The following is a 19,327-nucleotide window of genomic DNA, read 5'->3' as shown; positions in this document are numbered from 1 at the left end:
TCACCGCCCACCCCAAGAGGCAGGCTGGGGGCAGGAGAGGGGACACTAAGGCAATACCCACAGCATCTGGGCAAGGCCACCTCTGTCTGGGTCATTTTCTGGAGCCCCAGATTTCAACTCCAAGGGGATGAGTTTCCCTCCAAGCCGGGGTGGTGGGGCTAGCTCCCTCATCAAGAGTTCTGAGGCTCCACTGTGATCTACACTGTGTGGCTACAGTGGGGCCCCCGGGGTGTGACCTGCACACCTCAGGGCTGCTACCCAGGAGCAGGACTCAAGCACCAAGGGCAGACAACCCAATTGTGCAGGGGCTGTGTGACCCAAAGGTTCAATTCTGAAGAAACCTCTGAATCATTAGAAACACAAACACAGGCTGCATATGAGATGGTATCAAGGAATTACTGCCCGTTTTTCAGAATGATAAAGCTCCTGTGGCTGTTTTTGGAACCCTTTTCTGCTAGGGATGCATGCTGAGATATTTATGCACTGAATGGTAAACATCCCAGGGTCTGGGGCCCAGATGGAACAGGACTGGCTAAGAATTGATAACTGTTGAAGCTGGGTTCGTTCTATCATTTTCTCTGTATTTGGGAATGTTTGAAATTTTCCACCATAAAAAGTTAAATAGGAAAAAAATGCCCAAGAAAATGGCAGGGTGAGGCTGTGCAGCCCTGGGCGGAGGGCCTGTGTACAACTCGAGGCCAAGCAGAAAGGGGTCGGCCTGCCCTCTGGAGCCGCACACGGCTGGGTATCCCTGCCCCTGCCCAGAGAGGCATCCTGCTGGAAGGTCACAGCAGGGAGCTGGCTGCTGAGAATGCCAGGCAGCCCCCTGGCTGGCTACCCCTTCCTCCCACCACCCTACCCAGCTTGCATCGAATGAAGAAACAGGCTAGGCATGCAGCTTGAGAGGCACAAGCGCCTGGGAGCAAGGCCTGTGATGAGCCACAGGGCATTCATGGCAACACAAAGCAGCTCAGCTCTGCAGCCTGTGTGGTCAGCAGGGTCTCCAGGGTGCAGCCATCCTCTCCCTCAGATTCCCACTACCCTAAATCCTTCTGACTCATAGAGCACTTTGAGAATATAAATAGGGGTTGTGAGGTTAATTTAGAGGAGCTATATAATTCCACAAAAACATACTCGGGTGGTTTTCTGCTTGACCCTAACAAACTCCTACTCATCCTTCAACGCCCATGCAACACAACTTTTGGAGTGAACGAGCACAAGACAGGTCGCAGTGGCAGTGCAACTCCACTTTTAGGACTGCCTCAGGACTGCCTCAGGACCCCTCAGGACTGCCTCTCCCAGGCCCCACCCAGCATAAAGCATCGCAGCTGCTGCTTTCAGGGTGTATCTGCTCATCTCTGTGTCCTCCGTGTAAACCTGTTAGATGAGTGAGAATCTATGTCTAGGGTGTGTCTAAAGGGGTTCCTCTCTCCTCCTCCCGAGGTCTCGCACAATTGAGGAATGAGACAGAATATGCAGAGGGGCCAGGAAGCCCTGGGTCTGACATGCCCCATGGTCCCTGGCCAAGGAGAAGCAGGCAGAGACAAAGTGATCCCAAAGGAGAGGCTGGCAGCACGGTGCTGCCCTGCATGGGCCCACAGGTGTGGGCCTGGCATCCAGGAGGGAGGGAAGGCCCCACGGGACTCAATCTGTGGAGAGAGGGGCCACACTGCACACATATGTCACCAGGCCACAGAGCACGAGGCGGTGCTACCTCATACGTATGGCCCTGGGAAGTGCATGTCAGGGCTGCGGGTCTAGGTGGACAAGGCTTTGGAGGCCCCTGATAAGGAAGGGCCCAAGGTGGGTGGGGGTGGCTGCTGACCTTCATGGACAGATGGAAAAGCAGGAGGGAGACAGCCAGCTATGGATTCTGGTTTCCTAAGCTAATAAAGTTGCACAGGCTTTTAAAACACCAAGTTGACCAGCAAGCAACATTTTTGCCAAACTGAATTCACTGACACATGTCACGGAGCCTCTCCCGAGTGTGGGGTCTCAGTGGCTCTGCCAACGTCGTCAGGAATTAGCTAGAGCCAGAAAAGTAGCAGCCTTCGTTCAACAGAACATCACACAGCAGTGGGAAGGGATCCATCTCACGGACACACCCTAGAACATCACCCGAGCACAAGACAGGTCACAGTGGCAGCGCAACTCCACTTTCAGGCTCAGACACAAGCAGGTGAAATGCCCATGTGGCAAAACAACAGAGAAACGAGGCAGGGATGAGCATAAAACCAGGAGAGGGATGAGGGGAAGGGGGTGCCTGGAAGGCTCCAACATGAGGTGTTTGAGGTTCCTGCTCTTCCTGGCTTAGGGACCCCACCTTTGTGCTGGGTGATACTCCCACACCCCTCCAGAACACTTCACTCTAGTGCCTCCACCAGTGCCAGCCACAGAACGTCAGGGAACACAGAAGCCTCCTGGGCTTATCAAGCAGTGCACACAGCAAGCACGCGGGAGGTGCTGGCTTTAACATGACTGCTGTCATCGCAGGGTGGCCGTGGGACCTGAGCTGGGCCTGGCATCTCTTCAGGCCTCAGTTTCAAGCCTGCTAGAGAAGGCTGCACTGGGCAGTGCCAGGACTCAGGGTCCAGCAGGGCCACCGGACACTTGTGGGTCTTCATCCATGATGGGACAGCCACGGGACATATGAGCTGCTCCCTGGGGCCAGGAGGACAGCAGGCTGTGGCCCACACTCGATCATCCCCGTGCCTGGGCTCAAGCCAGCAGCAGTCCCTGGGTGGTCACGGGGAAAATTTGGCCACCGCAGATGACCACACTGACCCACGACTCCCAGCGGCACAGGTTTGGAGGACAGCAGAGGCAGCTTAGATCCTGTGGTCCCGGTACGGCAGCCCACTCAGGGTCTGTGCACTCAGCAGACACCCCAGGACCCTGGCCAGGCCTCTCGGCATGAGCAGCTTCCTGCCCTCTGCTCCCGGCGACATCTGCCCTCCAGCACCCCAATCACCCTTGGTCCCACCCATAATGACACACTGAGGCTCTCAACCACATGGCTCAGTCTCTGGAGCCTTCCTGGACATCCCTCCTGAGTCTGGACGGAAATCCTGGTTACAGAGGCCACTCCACTCCCTCCTCTTCCCACCTGCTTGTCCAAACACCCCAGAGCTCATCGAAGCTGACCCTTGGAGCAAGTGGCCTTCAGCTCTGCCCACTGCTCTCCCGGCCAGGGGCCACCTCCAGGACCCCCACCTGCCTCACTCCAGGCCCCTTGGGTACCTGAAGCATCTTCCCAAGCAGGAACCAGAAGGACCTCTCACTCCCCCAGCTCAGCCTGGGCTGGTCCCAGCCTAACTGCCGGAGGGCCAGACAGTCCCATTCCAGAGGCTCTATCATGCTCCACACATGCACCTACACATGCATGTGCGCACAGACATGTGTGTGAACATGCACAGGTACGCTCACGCACACACAGACCTCCTCTCTATGGCACCCTGTGACAGGCATGGAGTGTCCAGGCCTCAGGGATGTCCCCCAGAGACCCCACAAGAACTGGCCACAGGCACAACTGAGCACTGCCCACTTATGACCAGTTCTGTGTCTTGATCAAGAAAAAACAAGCTGACTGCCCTAGGTCCTGCAACACAGCCTGGCCCACCCACCCCACCACAGGCTGGGCCCCAGGGGGCCAACAGAGCTGACCAGCAGGTGGCCCACTTCCAGCTGTGCAGAGTCACAGGGCAGAAGGGACACCCAGGCCCCTGCAATGTGTGGAGAATGGTTGGGAGCGCATGCCTCTGGACCTGCCCCAGCCCACTCCTCAGTGTCCCTGCTGAACCCTCTGCAGTGTCACCCTCCCATGGCCCCTCGTGGGCTGGGACACACACATGGGGACTGACCCAGCCCTGGGCACTGCCAAGCCCCTTCGTGGCTCAGTGACGAGTAGGCAGACAAGCGCTGGGACAGGAGCAGGTCCCACTGCAGCCTAAAGGACCTCCCCACAGCCTGGTGTCAGAGAATGCTCCTAAGAAGGGGAAACACTGATGGCCTAATACACAGCAGTCGCTCAAACAATGCCGACACATCGCTCCACAAATGGCACAGGCCCGCCCCCACAGGTGGCTGGATCACTGTAAACTGCAGGCCACAGACAGTAGGCAGCTCTCCCACCAACCCAGAGGAGGCCCGTCTCTGCCCACATTAGGCCCTCAGCATCTGGCAGCCTGGCCAGATGGGTCAGGGCCTCTCCAGCTCCCACTTAGCTCAGATTTGCGCCTGGATGCTAATCAAGGCTGCTGGCGGTGCCCTGGGAGGGGAGGGGCTGAGAGCCGCAGACAGGGGCTTCGCTTGGCTCCCTCTACCAGGGCATCATCCAGCCAGCCCCTCCTCCATGGAACCCCACTGTACGGGGCAGTGACATGGGGCTGCCACCTCAGTGAGGCAGCCCACTCTTCCTGCACCCACCTCCACAGCCCCACCTGGCGCTCTGGTACACCCCACCTTGGGGCTCCAGCAGGACCCCTGCCATAGTCCCTCCCCACTGCCTCCTCAGATCTGTGCTCCAACCACAGCAGCTGCCCCGGGAGGCCTCTTCCCATCACCATCAGATTTGCTGTGTGTGCTGACTTTGGGTTTTGGGTTTTGTTTGTCCTCGACCTGCCCCACAGGACAAGGACAGCACAAGGGCAGAGAGACCCCACAAGGGCAGGGAGACCCCGTGAGGGCAGGGAGACCCCGCGAAGGCAGGAGCCTGTCTGCTCCATCACTGCCTGCAGCGCCCAGAGCTGACCATCGCCAGCAGGGCTCGGGAGGCCCGTGATGGGGCATATCCACACGCTGAGGGCCACTTGGGGCCAGCACCACTCGAGGCCCTTCCTCGCACACACGCTGCACATCTGAGAAGCCCTCGCAGGACAGGTGGGAGTGCTCTGCCACTGTGTAGAAGACTTGGGCTCTGTTAGGAAACTGCCGGGTCACCTCCCAGTAGGCCACGACGCCAGGACTCTGCTGTCAGAAGGCAGATGGCCAACCACAGCACTGCCTGGTCACCCGAAACTTTATCACTGAGCTCTCATCTGGCCCACGGCTCTCAGGGCAGATGACACCACCCAACCCCCATGGCAACCTGGCCACCTTGAACCTCTCCCCCTCCAGCTCTGGGGGCAGAGACCCCAATACTCTTGGGAAGGGGAGGTGAAAGGGGGCCCTGAGAACAACCTAACCAGAGCACAAAGGTGCATCCAAGGGTCTGAGGGTCCCTTGGCACCCCCACCAGCCTGGGCCCCACTAGGCCAGAGGCGCCCTCAAGTCCCCAACACTCCTGTGCCTCCCTCTGCCACAGCCTCCACTCCAGGAACCCCACTGCATCTGTGCATGGAGCCACAGGCCAGGTGGGCCAAGTGCTGGCCAAGACTGGGAGGGGCCTGCCGCCCAGTCCACAGGGCACGGCCTCCAAAGCCCCTGCCCCAGCCTGACAGCAGCTGGGCAGGCCACTCCCCATGCCCTACCTCTGGCTGACAGCTTCTTGGTGTTGATGATCTTGGCTGCATACTCATGGCCGGTGCAGAGCTTGACACAGCGTCGGACCACAGAGAAAGCCCCCCTGGGGAGGAAAATGGGGGAGCGAGAGACAGAGACAGAGACAGACAAGGAGAAAGAGAGAGAGCCGATTAATCTCCCCATAAACACTCCCCATTAAGCATTCAGCCACCGGCCCGGCCTTGGGCAGATGGCTGTGAGTCAGAAACTGTGAGGAAGTGGGTGCCCCTCACAAGCCACTCTCAGCTGGCCCCACTCAACACCAGCAGAACAGAGGCCGGCTTCCCGACGGCTGGCAGAGCCCTGGCAGATGGCACACCCTGGGAGGCTGTGCAGAGGAGAAGGACCAGTCAGGCCCTCAGGAGGGTGGTGGAGGGGTCCCGTTCAGCTCCTGTGTGACCTACAGGCCTGTATCCTTGTGGGTTGGCTGGACCAAGAGTGTACGTCCACAGGCCTCTCAGCAGGCATCCTCGGGGGCTCTGTACCACATCCATGAGGCCCTGCTGAGTCTTCCCCAGAGGCAAATGAAGCTGGCCTTGTCTGGAAGGCCCAGCTCCAGAGGGCAGTTACATTGGGATTTGTGCGGTCAGACATGGGGACTCATGGAAGGTTTTGTAGGGAGAGAGAAACATCACATCATTAAACTGCAAAGCTGGAGGAGAGGGTCCTGAGAGCCTCCACTGTCCAGGTGTCATCGCAGAGGCCATGGAGGTCCAGGGTAGGGGCGAAGGGACATTCACGAACTGACAGCCTGGGGGTAGGGAGAGGGGAGGAGGGACGGGGGACAGAGGGAGTTGACCAGCATCAACCATGGTCCAGAGCCCAAGAGACACAAAGAAGGAAGCAGGTTAAGGCTGCTGAGGCCATCGAGAAGAGGCCATGAACGTACCCCACAAAGCCTGGCCTGCAGAGGAGCTCCTGCCCTGGCTTCAGGGCGCCCTGAGGGAGTCAGTGCCACCCAATGGGAGCCACAGAGTCTATGAGGCAGGAGGGGAGGGGGCCAGTGCCCACCAGGAGGCCCCGCAGAATCTGACTAGTCACCACGGTTGATTTAATTTGATTTCAGATCATTTTCTAAGAACAGCACACATGAGGCAAGGGGCCTGGTCAAGAAATGTCACATGAAGGGTCTGAGTCCAGACAAAAGGGCCAGAGGATGCTCTCAGGCTGGGGCTGGGAGAAAGGGTGGCTTGGAGGAAGCCCACCACCAGGTGGGCACCCACCCGTGCAAACCGGAGCACGCAGGGCCCTCCTGTGTCTGCACCTGCAAAGTGCCCAGCCTCCCCCCTACAGGAACAGCCTCCCCTCCCAGAAAGCTTCCTCGGCCTGGACAGCCTGAGAAACCCACATGGGAGTCCAGGCCAACGGCTCTGGGTGGTGGAAGAGGAGCGTCTTACACACGAACACAGTTTTATCTACAGTCCTTTGTGGAGATAAATCTTTGTAAAGGAGTACTGTTCAATTCCTTGGAAAGATAAATAATTACACTAAATCTAATTGAACATTTTCTTAACGCCTCAGGTCTCATGAGCAGTCATTGTGCTTGGGCGGCCACTGAGCTGCGTCTTCGATTTTTAAAGTCCACCCGTGAACAGGGACAGGGGCTGCCTCAGGAGAGGTGGGGGGAGACGCAGGGGTGGGAGACACGGCGGGGGGGAGGCATGGCGGAGGGGGTGCGGCGTGGGGGGGATGCGGCATCGGGGGGACGCGGCGGGGGGGGCGTGGCGGGGGGGCACGGTGGGGGGGGCACAGTGAGGTGCTCACTGTTCACTCCTCATTCTCTTGCTCTGCTTGATTTTTTCACCATGTGCATCGGTTACATTCTCAAAATGTTTTTAAAGAAAAATATAAAGAAAGGATTATTATTTTTAACATATGACATTAACTTAGGAGACTGAGGTGAGGGCAAAGATCATGCTTTTTGGCTGGTCTGGCTTCAATTCCGGTTAGACGGGGTGACACAGCTCTCTGAGCCTCAGTTTCCCCATCCATACGACTGAGCAGAAGGGCCTTCCGGGGCCACTGTGTGGCTGTTTGCCAGACTTCTTGCTCAGGAGAGGTGAGAACTTCCCGAAACGAGCCCTGAGCTACCATCTGTAGCGCTCTGACCCCTAGAGGGCTCAGCGGCCGCAGGGCTGACCTGGCAGGCCTCCACTGAGTGTTCTGGACCAGGCCCTGAAGGGAGCGGGGAATCTGGGCCTCCGTGCGCCAGGACCCGACCACACACTGCAGGGCTGACCCTCAGTGGGAAGTTCAACAGACTGCACATCTATGCCAAGCTGATGATGCCCGTATGGCACCGCTGTGTTGAGCCAATCCCCAGAGCAGGGAGGAGACCCAAGCGCAGCTTCCCACCAGCACAGCAGGCTCCCAGCTGCTGGCCAGATTCAGACAGGTACCGGAGCAGAAGGCGGCAAGCCACAGCTGTTCCCTAGCACACGACATCCATGCACCATATCACCAAGAGCCTGACTGCAGGTGGGTGGGTCAAGGGCTTCCTCCAGTTGATCCCTCTCCCCTCCCTGGGTCAGGCAGCCCCTTTCTCCTCTGCAGAAGGCTCCAGAGCCGCCCCTGCACCATCAGCCTAGGTCGGAGCAGTCAGCAATCGGGGAAGGCGGGGGCAGGGAACACAGGTAAGACTGCCAGAGCCAGGAGGCCGAGGCCAGGCAGCATCACTGAGGAAGGAGGAAGGCATGGCTGGGGGCCTCAGGATGAGTGTGGGGTGAGAGCACCAGGCCGCACAGCTGTAGTGACATAGGATGTGGCAGGCACAGTGCTAGGCACCCAGCAGACACTCAGCAGGAAGGGCCCAGGGGTGCAGGGCCCGGGGGTGAAGAAGGCCCTGCTCTTGGACACAGGCCTGCAGGTGGGGTGGGGGGCACCCTCAAGAAGAGAGGACAGGGTCCCCTTTCCCAGCGACTCGGATGCCCCCAGAGGGAGAAGGTGGCCAGCTGGGGGAAGGCATAGGAGGGCTGGCTCCCAAGGACACCACTGCTCCCTGCGCCCCGCTCCTGGGCTCTGCCTCTCCCACGCCTTCTGTCCCTCACTGTAGCCCCAAACCTTCTCTGAGCCCCAATGTCATCGCCACCCCCCAATCTCTCCCTCTCCTCTCTCCTCCAGGGGACTTAAGGAATGTATGCTTAAGTCTCCCACCCCAGTTATTTGCCCGCTTTACCCACCACTTCCCCTAAAGAGCACCCTGAAAGGGGCTCCTCCCCATAATGGCTGTTCACCCGTACCCATCCTGCCATCTCCCCAGGGAACTTGGGCTGGCAGCTGCAGATCCACCTCCGCCTCCTCCCCTTCCTGGTGGTTCTGCCACTTGCCAGATGGTAATCTGTCACAGGAAGCCCCCTTGGAAGTGTCAGCCCTCTTGAGAAGTGGCCACAAACACGTTTAGCATGAGCCATGCAGGCCATGGCTGGGGCCCCAACATCTCCGACTTCTCCAAGAGCAAAAAAGCCAGCACCATCACCATCCTCCCTTGCGACTCAGTGCTTGCTCGCCAGAGTTTATAAACATTGAGAGACAACACTGACAAAGAGCCTGGATCTGTATCGTAAGCCTGTCCCTGATGCCAAGGCAAACTCCTATGCGTCCTTCAAGATCCAATGCAAACAGCTCCCCCCTTTCCCACCTCACACAGAAAGTCAGCTTGGTCTTTAGATATTGCACCTCCCACATTCCTTAGGTTAGTTTACTTAATTATCTATCTGTTCACTTTTGCCACTCCCCCTTCCAGTGGCTCTCTGTGGGCAGAGTGCCCTATACTCTGGACCTAGGTATCAGACACAGTGCCTGGGCCGTGATATAGGAGCAAGAACTGACCTACAAGCAACACAGTGGGCTGTGGAGCGTGGAGTTGCTGGGCCTCAGGGCTTGTCCAGCCCAGCAGTACAGGAACACCAGCCCCTAGAGTGTCCCAGCAGGAAGGGAGACCCACCAAGGCTTCCAGGGCCTGTGGGTAGACGGGTCTGTGCTACACTGAGGCCACAAGGCCCTGGTAAGTAAGGCCCCAAGTAAATAAGCCCTGGGGCTTAGGCTCCCCACCTCCCCACCAGCGCACAGACAGGCTCGAAGCCCGGTCTTCTTATCTGGAAGCACGGGCGGGCCTAGCAGGTGGCAGCATGGTCCTCCGGCTCAGCAAAGAACGCCTTGGATGACACTGCAGGTGCACAGACTGATCACACGCCTGTCCCTGGGGTGTGGCCCACCCCAGGCAGCTGCAAGGGCACAGTGGATTGGGGCAAAGGCAGGAAAAAGCCGGAAGAGGTGCTCCTATGGGATCCCAGGTCGATGTTCCTGTGGGCTGCGAACTGCAGCTGAACATCAAGGTTGCCCGCATGATGGCCCGCATGGGACGAATGCTACCGAGCCAGGCTGAAAGCGATTTTGAATAACCTGTTCAGATCATGAGGCCCCTAGGCACCAAGCATATTATGGGGCTTTTAAAATCAAATAAAGCTAATTAAAACAAGAAAATACTCTTTGAGTCCTTGCTTTGTGGAAGGCTCTGAACCCTGTCTCATTTACAGTGGGATCAACAGTACCAGGGAAACCTGTCCTGAGAGAGAAGGGGAAGAATTAATTCTGGGTGGGAATGGAGCCCCGGAACTACGTGGCCTGTTTCTTTGACTGCACCTGCTTGGGCACCTCCTTCATTGCAGCGGGGCTCAGCCTCCTCACGCGATAATGGGGTGAAGGCCACCTGCGAGGAGAGGTGCTGAGTGTAGCTCCCCTGACTGCGGCCACCCAGGGCAGTCGGTGTTTCACAGGCAACCTGTGGGCTCCCGGGGCTTCACAGGCAGAGGCGGCAGGAAGCGTCATTGTCTGCAGGATGCCCCATCCACCTCTGTCTCCTCCTCGCATCCAGTCTATGGCTCCCCTGGCTCCACAACAGACTGCTGGTCCAGGCCCTGGCTCTCCCAGCTCTGAGCTGCCCCCCAACCCTCGTGCCTGCCTCTTCCCTCCAGTCCCCACTTGCAAGCAGCCACCTGTTGCTGACTATCCGTGGCTCCCACCAACCCCCACGGAGCTCCCCACCGCAGGTGGCTCTGTGGCCTGCCCTGCTCTCCACTAGGTCATGCTGGTCGCACTGCGGCCCTCCCCAGCTGCCCACACCTCTCCCCGGAGAGCTGGGAGGAGGTGTGTCCCTGAGCAGCCTGGCTGGAGTTTGTGGGAGGGCCCAGAGAGCAGGAAGGAAATTTCGCCTTGCCCCCAGCAGGACCACACAACAGCCCCTCTAGGGCCCTCTCATGCCTCACCTTCACTGGTGAAGACTGGAGGTTACCATGATTACCTGTTCTTGGGGTGCCAGTTAAGACACTTGGTAATGACACGAGGGAGGGAAGGTCGGACCCTGCGTCCCCACAGCCTGCGTTGCCCCAGCTGAAGTGCTGCGTGTGGTCACGCAGACCTTGCTCAGGTGCCCTCCCCAGCCGCCTCACAAGGGCTGGTGACTTCCATCAGTAAGAGGGCAGTGATTGTCCCCCTACGCAGAATGAGGTGATACAGGTACCAGCCACAACACAGTATCCGGCATCCAGAAAGAGCTGGCAGTGTGATTCTGCTCCCAGGACGGCACAGGCAGGGACCCAGGTGCCCGCGGCTGCGTCGTGCATGTGATCCCCACGATAGGCTGCTGAGCTCCCGCAGGGCAGCGCTGGGCCACACAGGATCAAAGCAGCCTCTGCGTCGGCCCACTCAACGCTTGAATTCCGTTCCCTTAGCGGAAATTTCGGAGGCAGCAGCTTCTCTCTGCCTTCTCTCTGTTCCTCTCTCTGCCTCCCGCAGCCCATGTCCACACCATCCAGTTTCCTCCCCAAGTGCTGGGGCCTGTGCCACCCGAGCCAGGGCTGCCTACATCAGTCCTGAGCCTCGCCGGTCGGTTGCAGTTCACAGGCGTGTGCACACACACGTGTGCACTCTCCTCTCTCAGACGTTGCAGAATGGGCCGGAAACGCCCCCTCGGATTCCCAACAACAGTGACAGCCAAGGGCCATGGGACCCCTTCAATCTACAGCAAGGCCACACGCAATTCCAGGAAGTTCTTAAATTTTAGAATTTTAGAAAGAAGCTGAGAAGCCTTGAGTAAAAGCAAAAGATCCAAGCCTGGCTGACCTGTTTTGTAAATCGAAATTTCCCATCCAGGTTTTGCGTGTGACGCTCCCCACGCAGGCCAGGCGCTGTCTCCCTAGTAGCAAGCACAGCCCCCTCCCCCCTCGGGTCCTCCAGAGCAGGACCTTCTGGAAGAGTCTGGGCCAGCCACATAAGCACTCTCAGGTCGACAGCTTTATTTCCTGCTGTAAATTAATAAATGGTTGTTCTGAAACCAGCCTCAGGCCACCTACGTCCTTTCTTGCCTGGCTGGCCCCAGGTGGGCTCCATGAGGAGGCCTGGGCTAGGGGCTGGGGACACCCCAGCAGGCACAAGTCCACTGACCTCATGCGGACCTTTGTGTTTTTCTTGTGTGGGTGAAACTAAATCAAATTGGTATTTATTTGTGTGTTGGCTTAAAAACACAGTTCCTATCTTTGATTAAAATGAGCTCTTGGGAGTGCCGGAGGGGGAGGTCCTTTTATATTCTAATCTTGACCTAAGCAGTTTGGTGGAAACAGTAACTTTTATATGAACAGAGTGCTGAGGTTGTTGTGGGTTTTTTCTTTTGTGTATTTTTCTGCTTATGATAATATAAAAACATAACTCACCTTCACAGTAGATGGAATGTATGTTTGTATTACTGTTACGTTTACAATGTTTGTTATGGAGTAAACAAGAGGGTCTACAGAATGTGTTGACGTTGCCTCCATAACCCACAACACGGTCAGTAGGGCCCATCAATGTTTGCATGTGTGCAAGTGTGCAGCTCTGCACCATGAGGAGGTGTCTTCTTACACAATTAGGGGGCTCTTGTTGCCACTTTCCACTTTCTCCTCTCACTATGTCTCCTGCGCTGTTAATGAAGCCTCAACAGTGTGATCTGACGGTTGCATACTTCTTTGCTCATGGATACTGTCCTGTGGATGCCTGCATGGTATTTACTCCTCCCCAGCCTCTCTGGCCCTGGGGTTCCAGCAAGGGAGGAGAGTGTTTGGGCTCCTGAGGAGTTTGGGACAAGCAGGTGCCCCGCCAGGCAGGAGCTGGAGTCCCCAGGCCCAGAGTAAAATCCCACAGGGAGGCAGGTGGCCATCCTATCCCCCCACTGGCAAGACGTCCCCCAGGCAGGTGCAAGCCGAGCTCCCAGGGCTGTGTCATCCACTCCTGCTCAGGGCCCAGGCATCCTGGGTTCTAAAAACTAGGTCTGAGGTGACCCTATTGGAGACAAGCAGCTGGACACACTCACTTCTGCTTGTGAGCACCCAAACTCGGCCACAGCCTGGGCCAGCATCCAAGCATGTGCCTTATCAGCATGGGAGTTCCTGTTTTGTGTTTGACTTTTGTATTTAACATCACTTCACATACGAGCCCCATATTTTGACTGAGATCATATACTCACTTACAGGAAAGAATATTCCCTCAAGCTGACGCACCACTGATAGCTGGGTGCTTCCTCCATTAGCAAGCGTTTAGGAGGTCTCCAACTTCCCTTCTCAAAAATGGCCTGCCATGACTGTTTCAGTTATTTCAGTAGCGTTCACTTCCAAAAGCACAATTCACGTCAGCAGCAGTGGAAAACCATTCTTCCAAACTTGGAATCTGGGTGGCTCATACAGCCCCAGAGAGAGTTCCCAAAGCTCTTTCCTGCTTTGGCCCAAGGGCTCCCCAACCCTAGCTTCGGAGCCCAACAAGAGCTAAAGTCTTAACTTATCCATGCTTTATGAGTCTGCTCGGGCTGCTGCAACAAAGTACCACCAACCAAGAGGTTTAAACAACAGATATTTATTTTCTTACAGTTCTGGTGGCCAGAAGGCAGAGATTAGGGCTGGTTCCTTCCTAGGGCTGGGAGGGAGAATCTGTTCCATACCTCTCGCCTGGATTTCGGTGCTGCCTGCAATCCTTGGTGCTAGTTGGCTTCTAGATACATCACCCCAATCTCTGCCTTCACAGTTACATGGTATTCTCTCTGCATGTGTCTCTGTGTCCAAGAACACCCATTTTATAAGAACACCAGTCATATCTCCAATATGACCTCATCCTAACTTGACTAATTACATCTGCTACTATCCTATTTCCAAATACAGTCACATTTTGAGGACTGGGCTTCCACATACATGAATTCTGGGGGATGCAATTCAGCCCAGGATGTATGCTGAGTCCAGGTCTGCCTTGTGGAATCTGCTACCGTGTGCAGCTGCAGCAGGCAAACACTTCCCAAATCACACTCCTCAAACATAAGCTTCATAGGATGTTAACAGATGCTAGGTGCAAAAGGGGTTCTGTGAGAAAAGAAGTTTGGGAACCATTAGGTTAGACGGTTTTTCCTTCCTTCCTTTCTTTAACTGCAGGACTTCTCAGGACCTTTAATGGGATCATCTGTATTGTGAACCTCCAAGAAGGGAGTATGAGGTGCATCCTTTTCTTAACCTATTTGACCATAGAAATCTTTATTCAAAAAGGCTCTGGAGGGCCAGGAGTGGAAGGAGAAGGGACTTCTATTCTTAGGACTCAACACTGGCCCCTTTCTGAAACCCTACGTGATCCACTGAAGCCACAAGAGATGCTTCTGATGAAATGAACACATTAACAAAGAAACACATGGAAAGAGCCAGGCAGAAACCTCCTCTGTCCATCCACCTAATGTCCACAAGCTCATCCAAGGATACACCCAAACTTGACGGCTCCACACCACAGCAGCAGCCACTGCCCTGGGGTCTTTGTGGGTGCATCTCAGAACGAGAAAAACCCAGCAGAGCACCCTCTGCTCTCTGCCCCTCTCAGCAGAGTGGTGTGGCTGCCCCCTCGGCCTCCTGGGGACCACGTGCCCCTCCCATCAGAGCCCTTCTCCCAGGGGCAGGGCCCTTCCCACCCACCTGTGCAGCAAGCCACTCGCTTCAGCGCATCAAAGCCTCAAACCTGCCAGGTCCCAGGTCACCGTTCTGCTAAATTTCCTCCCAAATACTGAGTACCGGCTCATCCTCTGGTCAAGCCAGGAAAGTATATTCAGAGATAGCATTTTCTTCACATTTCTGACAATGCTATGAGCAGAGCACAGGCCATTTCTTAACCAAATAAGCTCATGAGAAAATCCCCCATATGCCCTGGTGAGGTTCACAGGTGAATGGTGGTGCACGGGAGCGCTTCCACATTTTCACACGGGTTAACGTGGTCGTCGTCACTTCTAGACAGCCAGATCGAGTTTGTACAGGTTTTCCTCCCATATGTTGACAATCCTGTATAGCAGAGGTCCCCAGCCTTTTTGGCACCAGGGACTGGTTTTACGGAAGGCAATTTTTCCACAGACTGGGGTGAGGGCTAGGGGAAAATAGTTTGAATAGAGTGAAACTGTTTCACCTAAGATCATCAGGCATTCGTTAGATTATCTTAAGGAGCGGGAAACCTAGATCCCTCGCTTGCGCAGAATCTGACACCTCCGCTGATCTGACAGGAGGCAGAGCTCAGGCTGTAATGCTGGCTTGCCCATGGCTCATCTCCTGCTGTGCAGCCCAGTTCCTAACAGGCCACGCACCAGCACTGGTCCATGGCCTGAGGGTTGAGGAACCCAGCCGTATAGGGTAGGAGAATGGTGTGATTTTTGACTTGTTTCTGTGACACTGTGTTCAATTTCAGCCTCAGGGGCCTCACATCTCACACTGCCCAGACCCACTGCCAGGAACTGCTACAGCCAGGACCCTCTGGGTCATGCTGGAGAGCTCAAGGCAAGAAAGCCAGTGGCAGCAAGGCAGTGGGCAGCAATCCGGGGTGGGGTGGGGTCCGACTGGCTCCCAAGGCTCCACACATCCCCAGGAAAGCTATTCTCCCTCTTCCCGCCCAGCATCCCACACACCTGGTTGACCCCTCTCCAAGGAAGGAAACCCCCAGCCTCTGCCTCTCTTCTTGGGTCCTCCCTGCCCTCGCCAAAGTCCGCAACCCCAAGGGACCACATCAGATGCCCCTGTCTGTGTATCACAGTACCGACAGAAGGGGTGCAACAGGAGGCAGGACAAGGACACAGGCATCCTGGGATGCATGCTGCTAATGGGTGGCCTCAGAGGTGGCACGCACAGGTAGCAAAAGGGCTACGGAACAGACAGTTGGTCCTCAGGCACTGATTGCTCCCTCTCTGTCCCAGCGACCAGCCCAGAACGGGCATGCAGAAGGCACTGGGCAGTGCTTGCCCAGGGATGGTGGGAGTGCTGGGGCTTGGCTGCATGTGCCCTGTGATTGATTGGCAATGTCTGCACTGAGCACCAGAAGGAGACTGCGGATGCATATCATGAGATCTCTCTTTGTGATTTAGAAAGATCTATGAGTCAACAGGCTACCTCCTGGCCCTGGATCAGTCCCTCCTGATTTGTACAAGTCTCATCTCCCGGCCCTCTGCTCCTCATCTCCCCAAAGTGCACCCAGGCCAGCACCCTCACCACCTTGGTGCCCTGGCCATGGCTTGGCCATATATAGGCTGTTGTATGTTTGTATGGCAATTCTATGGGGGTGCTGGCCTCTCTAAGACCAAACAGGACCCTCCCAGGACACTAAAGCAGTGCACCCACCCCTCCCAACAAAAGGTCAGCTGGGTCCCAGGAAACAGCAGAGTCAGATACACATGGGGATTGGCAGATGCTAATGGTGTATCCTTCCCAGCAGGCGCTGCACTTTCTGTCCCACCTGGGATGTGGAAAGTCAAGGGAAGACAATCAAGGCCCACAATTCTGGACTCAGAAAAGCCAAGGAGAGATTAGAAAGATGGGAGGTTTGAATCAGGAAGACCTGGGGTGTTCCGGACTTATAACTTAGCGCTGGTCTGCAAAATGGATTTGATGATACATATTACACATGGTTAATGTGTTAGAATAACAGGTGCCTACCTCAAATCTCACTGAAAAATAACTTCTGGGTAGATTTTTAAAAAATACCTAAAATGTGAAAAAAAAACTAAAAAATGTAAAAAGCAAAGCTTAAAACATTGGTCTAGCATGTGAGAAGCTTGGAAGTCATTACTCCTGTCCTTACAGACAAAAAGCTAAACAAACTGAAAATCAACAACTCTTCTTAGATCCATCAGAGAACTGAGGTTGCAGGAAAACTGCTGCTTCCAAAATTGGCAGATAGAGAGAATTACAACTTACCATCACTTCTCAGCCTTTGGTTAAAATCAAGTGTGCAGAATCACAACTTACCAGAGCAGAAACCTCCATGGAACCAGTGCTAGGGTAGGAAAACCTAAACTGTGATTGCCGAATTGCCAGATGCTCAGTGTGGACAAGTCTGAGAATTAAGAATTCCAGGGTGCCCAGCCTTAGCAGGGTGCAGCCACGCTTTTGTAAATTCTACCTCCAGGAGCCATACCAGGTTCTCACAGCGAAGACTGGAGGAAAACTCCCCAGGGCTTCTGGCAGGGGAAGGAGAAAAATATTCATTTTGAAATATGCCAGAGCGTTCTGTTCTTCATAACAAAGCCTGCCCTCAGGAGAAATTATCTTACTACAGCCCAACCTGCTGGGGCTTTATCAGAGCCAAACCTACCTTGGGGAAGGAAAATACCCAACTCCAGCGCCCTCCAGCCATCCTGCAAAAAAAGTGGGTAGAAGGGAGAGACTGAGAAGCACTTGTGAAGGTCACAGCACAGGGGCAGGCACAGGCTCGCTAAAATACTGAGGCCTAATTATAGGAGTACAGAATGCTTCCTCTCCCTCAACATCCTGCTGTCACATTACTGAAGGCCTGTTCACCACATCGCTTTTACCCAGTACATCATGTCCAGCTTTCAATAAAAAACTACAAGGCATATAAAAAGGCAGAAAAAAATAGTCTGAAGATACAGAGCATGCACCAGAACCAGACTCAGATATGGCAAAGCTTTTGGGAACTATCAAACTGGAAATTTAAAACAACTGTAATTCCCATGCTAAAGGCTCTAATGGGAGAAGTGGACAACATACAAGAACAGGTGGGTGATGTAAGTAAAGAGATGGAAGTTAAAATGCTAGAAATCAAAAACGCTGTAACAGAAATAAAGAATGTCTTTGATGCAGACTAGACACAGCTAAAGAACCAACCAGTGAGTTTGAAAACATATCAATAGGAACTTCTAAAACTAAAATGCAAAGACAAAAAAGAATGAAAAAGACAAAACAAAATAATCCAAGAACTATGGAAAAATTACAAAAGATATAAACACATGTAATAGAAATATCAGAAGGAGAAGAAAGGGGAAAAGCAGAAGAAATATTTGAAGTAACGTTGACTGAGACTTTCCAAAATTGAAGCCAGGCACCAAACCACAAATCCAGGATGCTCAGAGAATTCCAAGCAGAAGAAATACCCCAAAGTGTATATCGGGTTGTATCACATTCAAACTGCAGAAAATCAAAGAGAAAATCTTGAAATAACCCAGAAGCAAAAAAACACCTCACCTGTCAAGGGGCAAAGAAGCATTACATTAGACTTCTCAAGCTCACAAGAAGAGAGTGGAGTAAAATATCTAAAGTGTTGGAAGAAATGAACCACCAACCTAGAATTCTGTATCCAGAGAAATTATCCATCAAAAATAAAGAAGAAACAAAGATGTTCTCAAATAAAAATTGAGGCAATTGGTCACCAGTATACCTGCCTTGTAAGAAATGTTAAAAGAAATTATTCAGAAAGAAGGAAAATGGCATAGCTCAGAAACTTGGATCTACATAAAGAAAGGAAGAGACTTAGAGAAGAAGTAAGTGAAGGTAATATGAAATCTTTTTTTCTAATTATTCATTGATCTAATAGATAACAATTTGTTCAAAATAATGATACCAACAGTGTTTTGGGTAATTATCACTTATGGATAAGTGAAAGAAAGCAACATTATCAGGGATAGGAGAGAGGAATTAGAAATACTCTGCTATAACCTATAAGGTATTTGCATTACTTCACTACCTGTGAAATGGTGTAGTGTTATTTGAGAGTGGACTTGGGTTAGTTGTAAATGTATATAGGTATATGGCAAACTCTAGGACAACCACAGAAGAGAAAGAGAAAGAGAGGGAAAAGAAGAAGAAGAGGAGGAGGAGGAGGAATGCTAAGAGAGACAAGAGAGGAGAGAAAATGGAATTATATAAAATGCTCAATTAAACCACAGAAAGCAGAAAAAGAGTGGAAGACAAAAAAAAGAAACAAAGAAAATAGGGAAAAATAAAAAACAGAAACAAATATGGTAGCTATCAATCCAACTATATCAATAATCACTTTAAATGTCAATGGGTCTATACACAAATTAAAAGACAGAGATTGTCTTATTGGATCAAAAAACAAGACCAAACTATATGTCATCTACAAGAAACCTATTTAAATATGAAGACACAAATAAGTGAAGAGTAAAGGCATGGATGCTACTCAAAGTTATCTACAGATTCAAGTGAAATCCCTATCAAAATTCCAATGGCTTTTTTTCAGGGAAAAAAAAACCCATCTTAAAATTGACATGGAATCTCCAGGGACAAAAAAACGGTCAAAATAGTCTTGAAAAAGAAAAACAAAGTTGGGGGACTCACATTTCCTGATTTCAAAACTTAATATAAAACTGGCCGGAGCAGTACCTCACGCCTGTAATACCAGCACTTTGGGAGGCCAAGGAGGGTGGGTCACTTGAGGTCAGGAGTTCAAGACCAGCCTGGCCAACATGGCCAAACCCTGTCTCTATTAAAAATACAAAAATTATCCAGGCATGGTGGTGCACACCTGTAATCCCAGCTAC

At 53.6% G+C, this 19,327-nt stretch overlaps 2 protein-coding genes across 13 annotated transcripts in view; one reads left to right on the top strand and one right to left on the bottom strand.

Annotated features, from left to right (window-relative positions):
• Positions 1 to 19,327, top strand: part of OGDH (oxoglutarate dehydrogenase) — a 481,583-nt gene that overhangs the window by 51,636 nt on the left and 410,620 nt on the right. The window lies entirely within an intron of this gene.
• CAMK2B (calcium/calmodulin dependent protein kinase II beta) overlaps positions 1 to 19,327 on the bottom strand; it is a 110,329-nt gene that overhangs the window by 63,464 nt on the left and 27,538 nt on the right. For all 12 annotated transcript variants that reach the window (XM_054494745.2, XM_054494739.2, XM_054494740.2 and 9 more), the window contains exon 2: positions 5,469 to 5,563. In XM_054494745.2, the coding sequence (XP_054350720.1) occupies positions 5,469 to 5,563 (95 nt within the window). The remainder of the gene's footprint in view (positions 1 to 5,468; positions 5,564 to 19,327) is intronic.

The sequence above is a fragment of the Pongo pygmaeus genome, chromosome 6 (genome assembly GCF_028885625.2).
Source record: "Pongo pygmaeus isolate AG05252 chromosome 6, NHGRI_mPonPyg2-v2.0_pri, whole genome shotgun sequence".
In the NCBI taxonomy this organism is placed as follows: Eukaryota; Metazoa; Chordata; class Mammalia; order Primates; family Hominidae; genus Pongo; species Pongo pygmaeus.
This window is presented reverse-complemented; position numbering and strand designations above follow the sequence as displayed.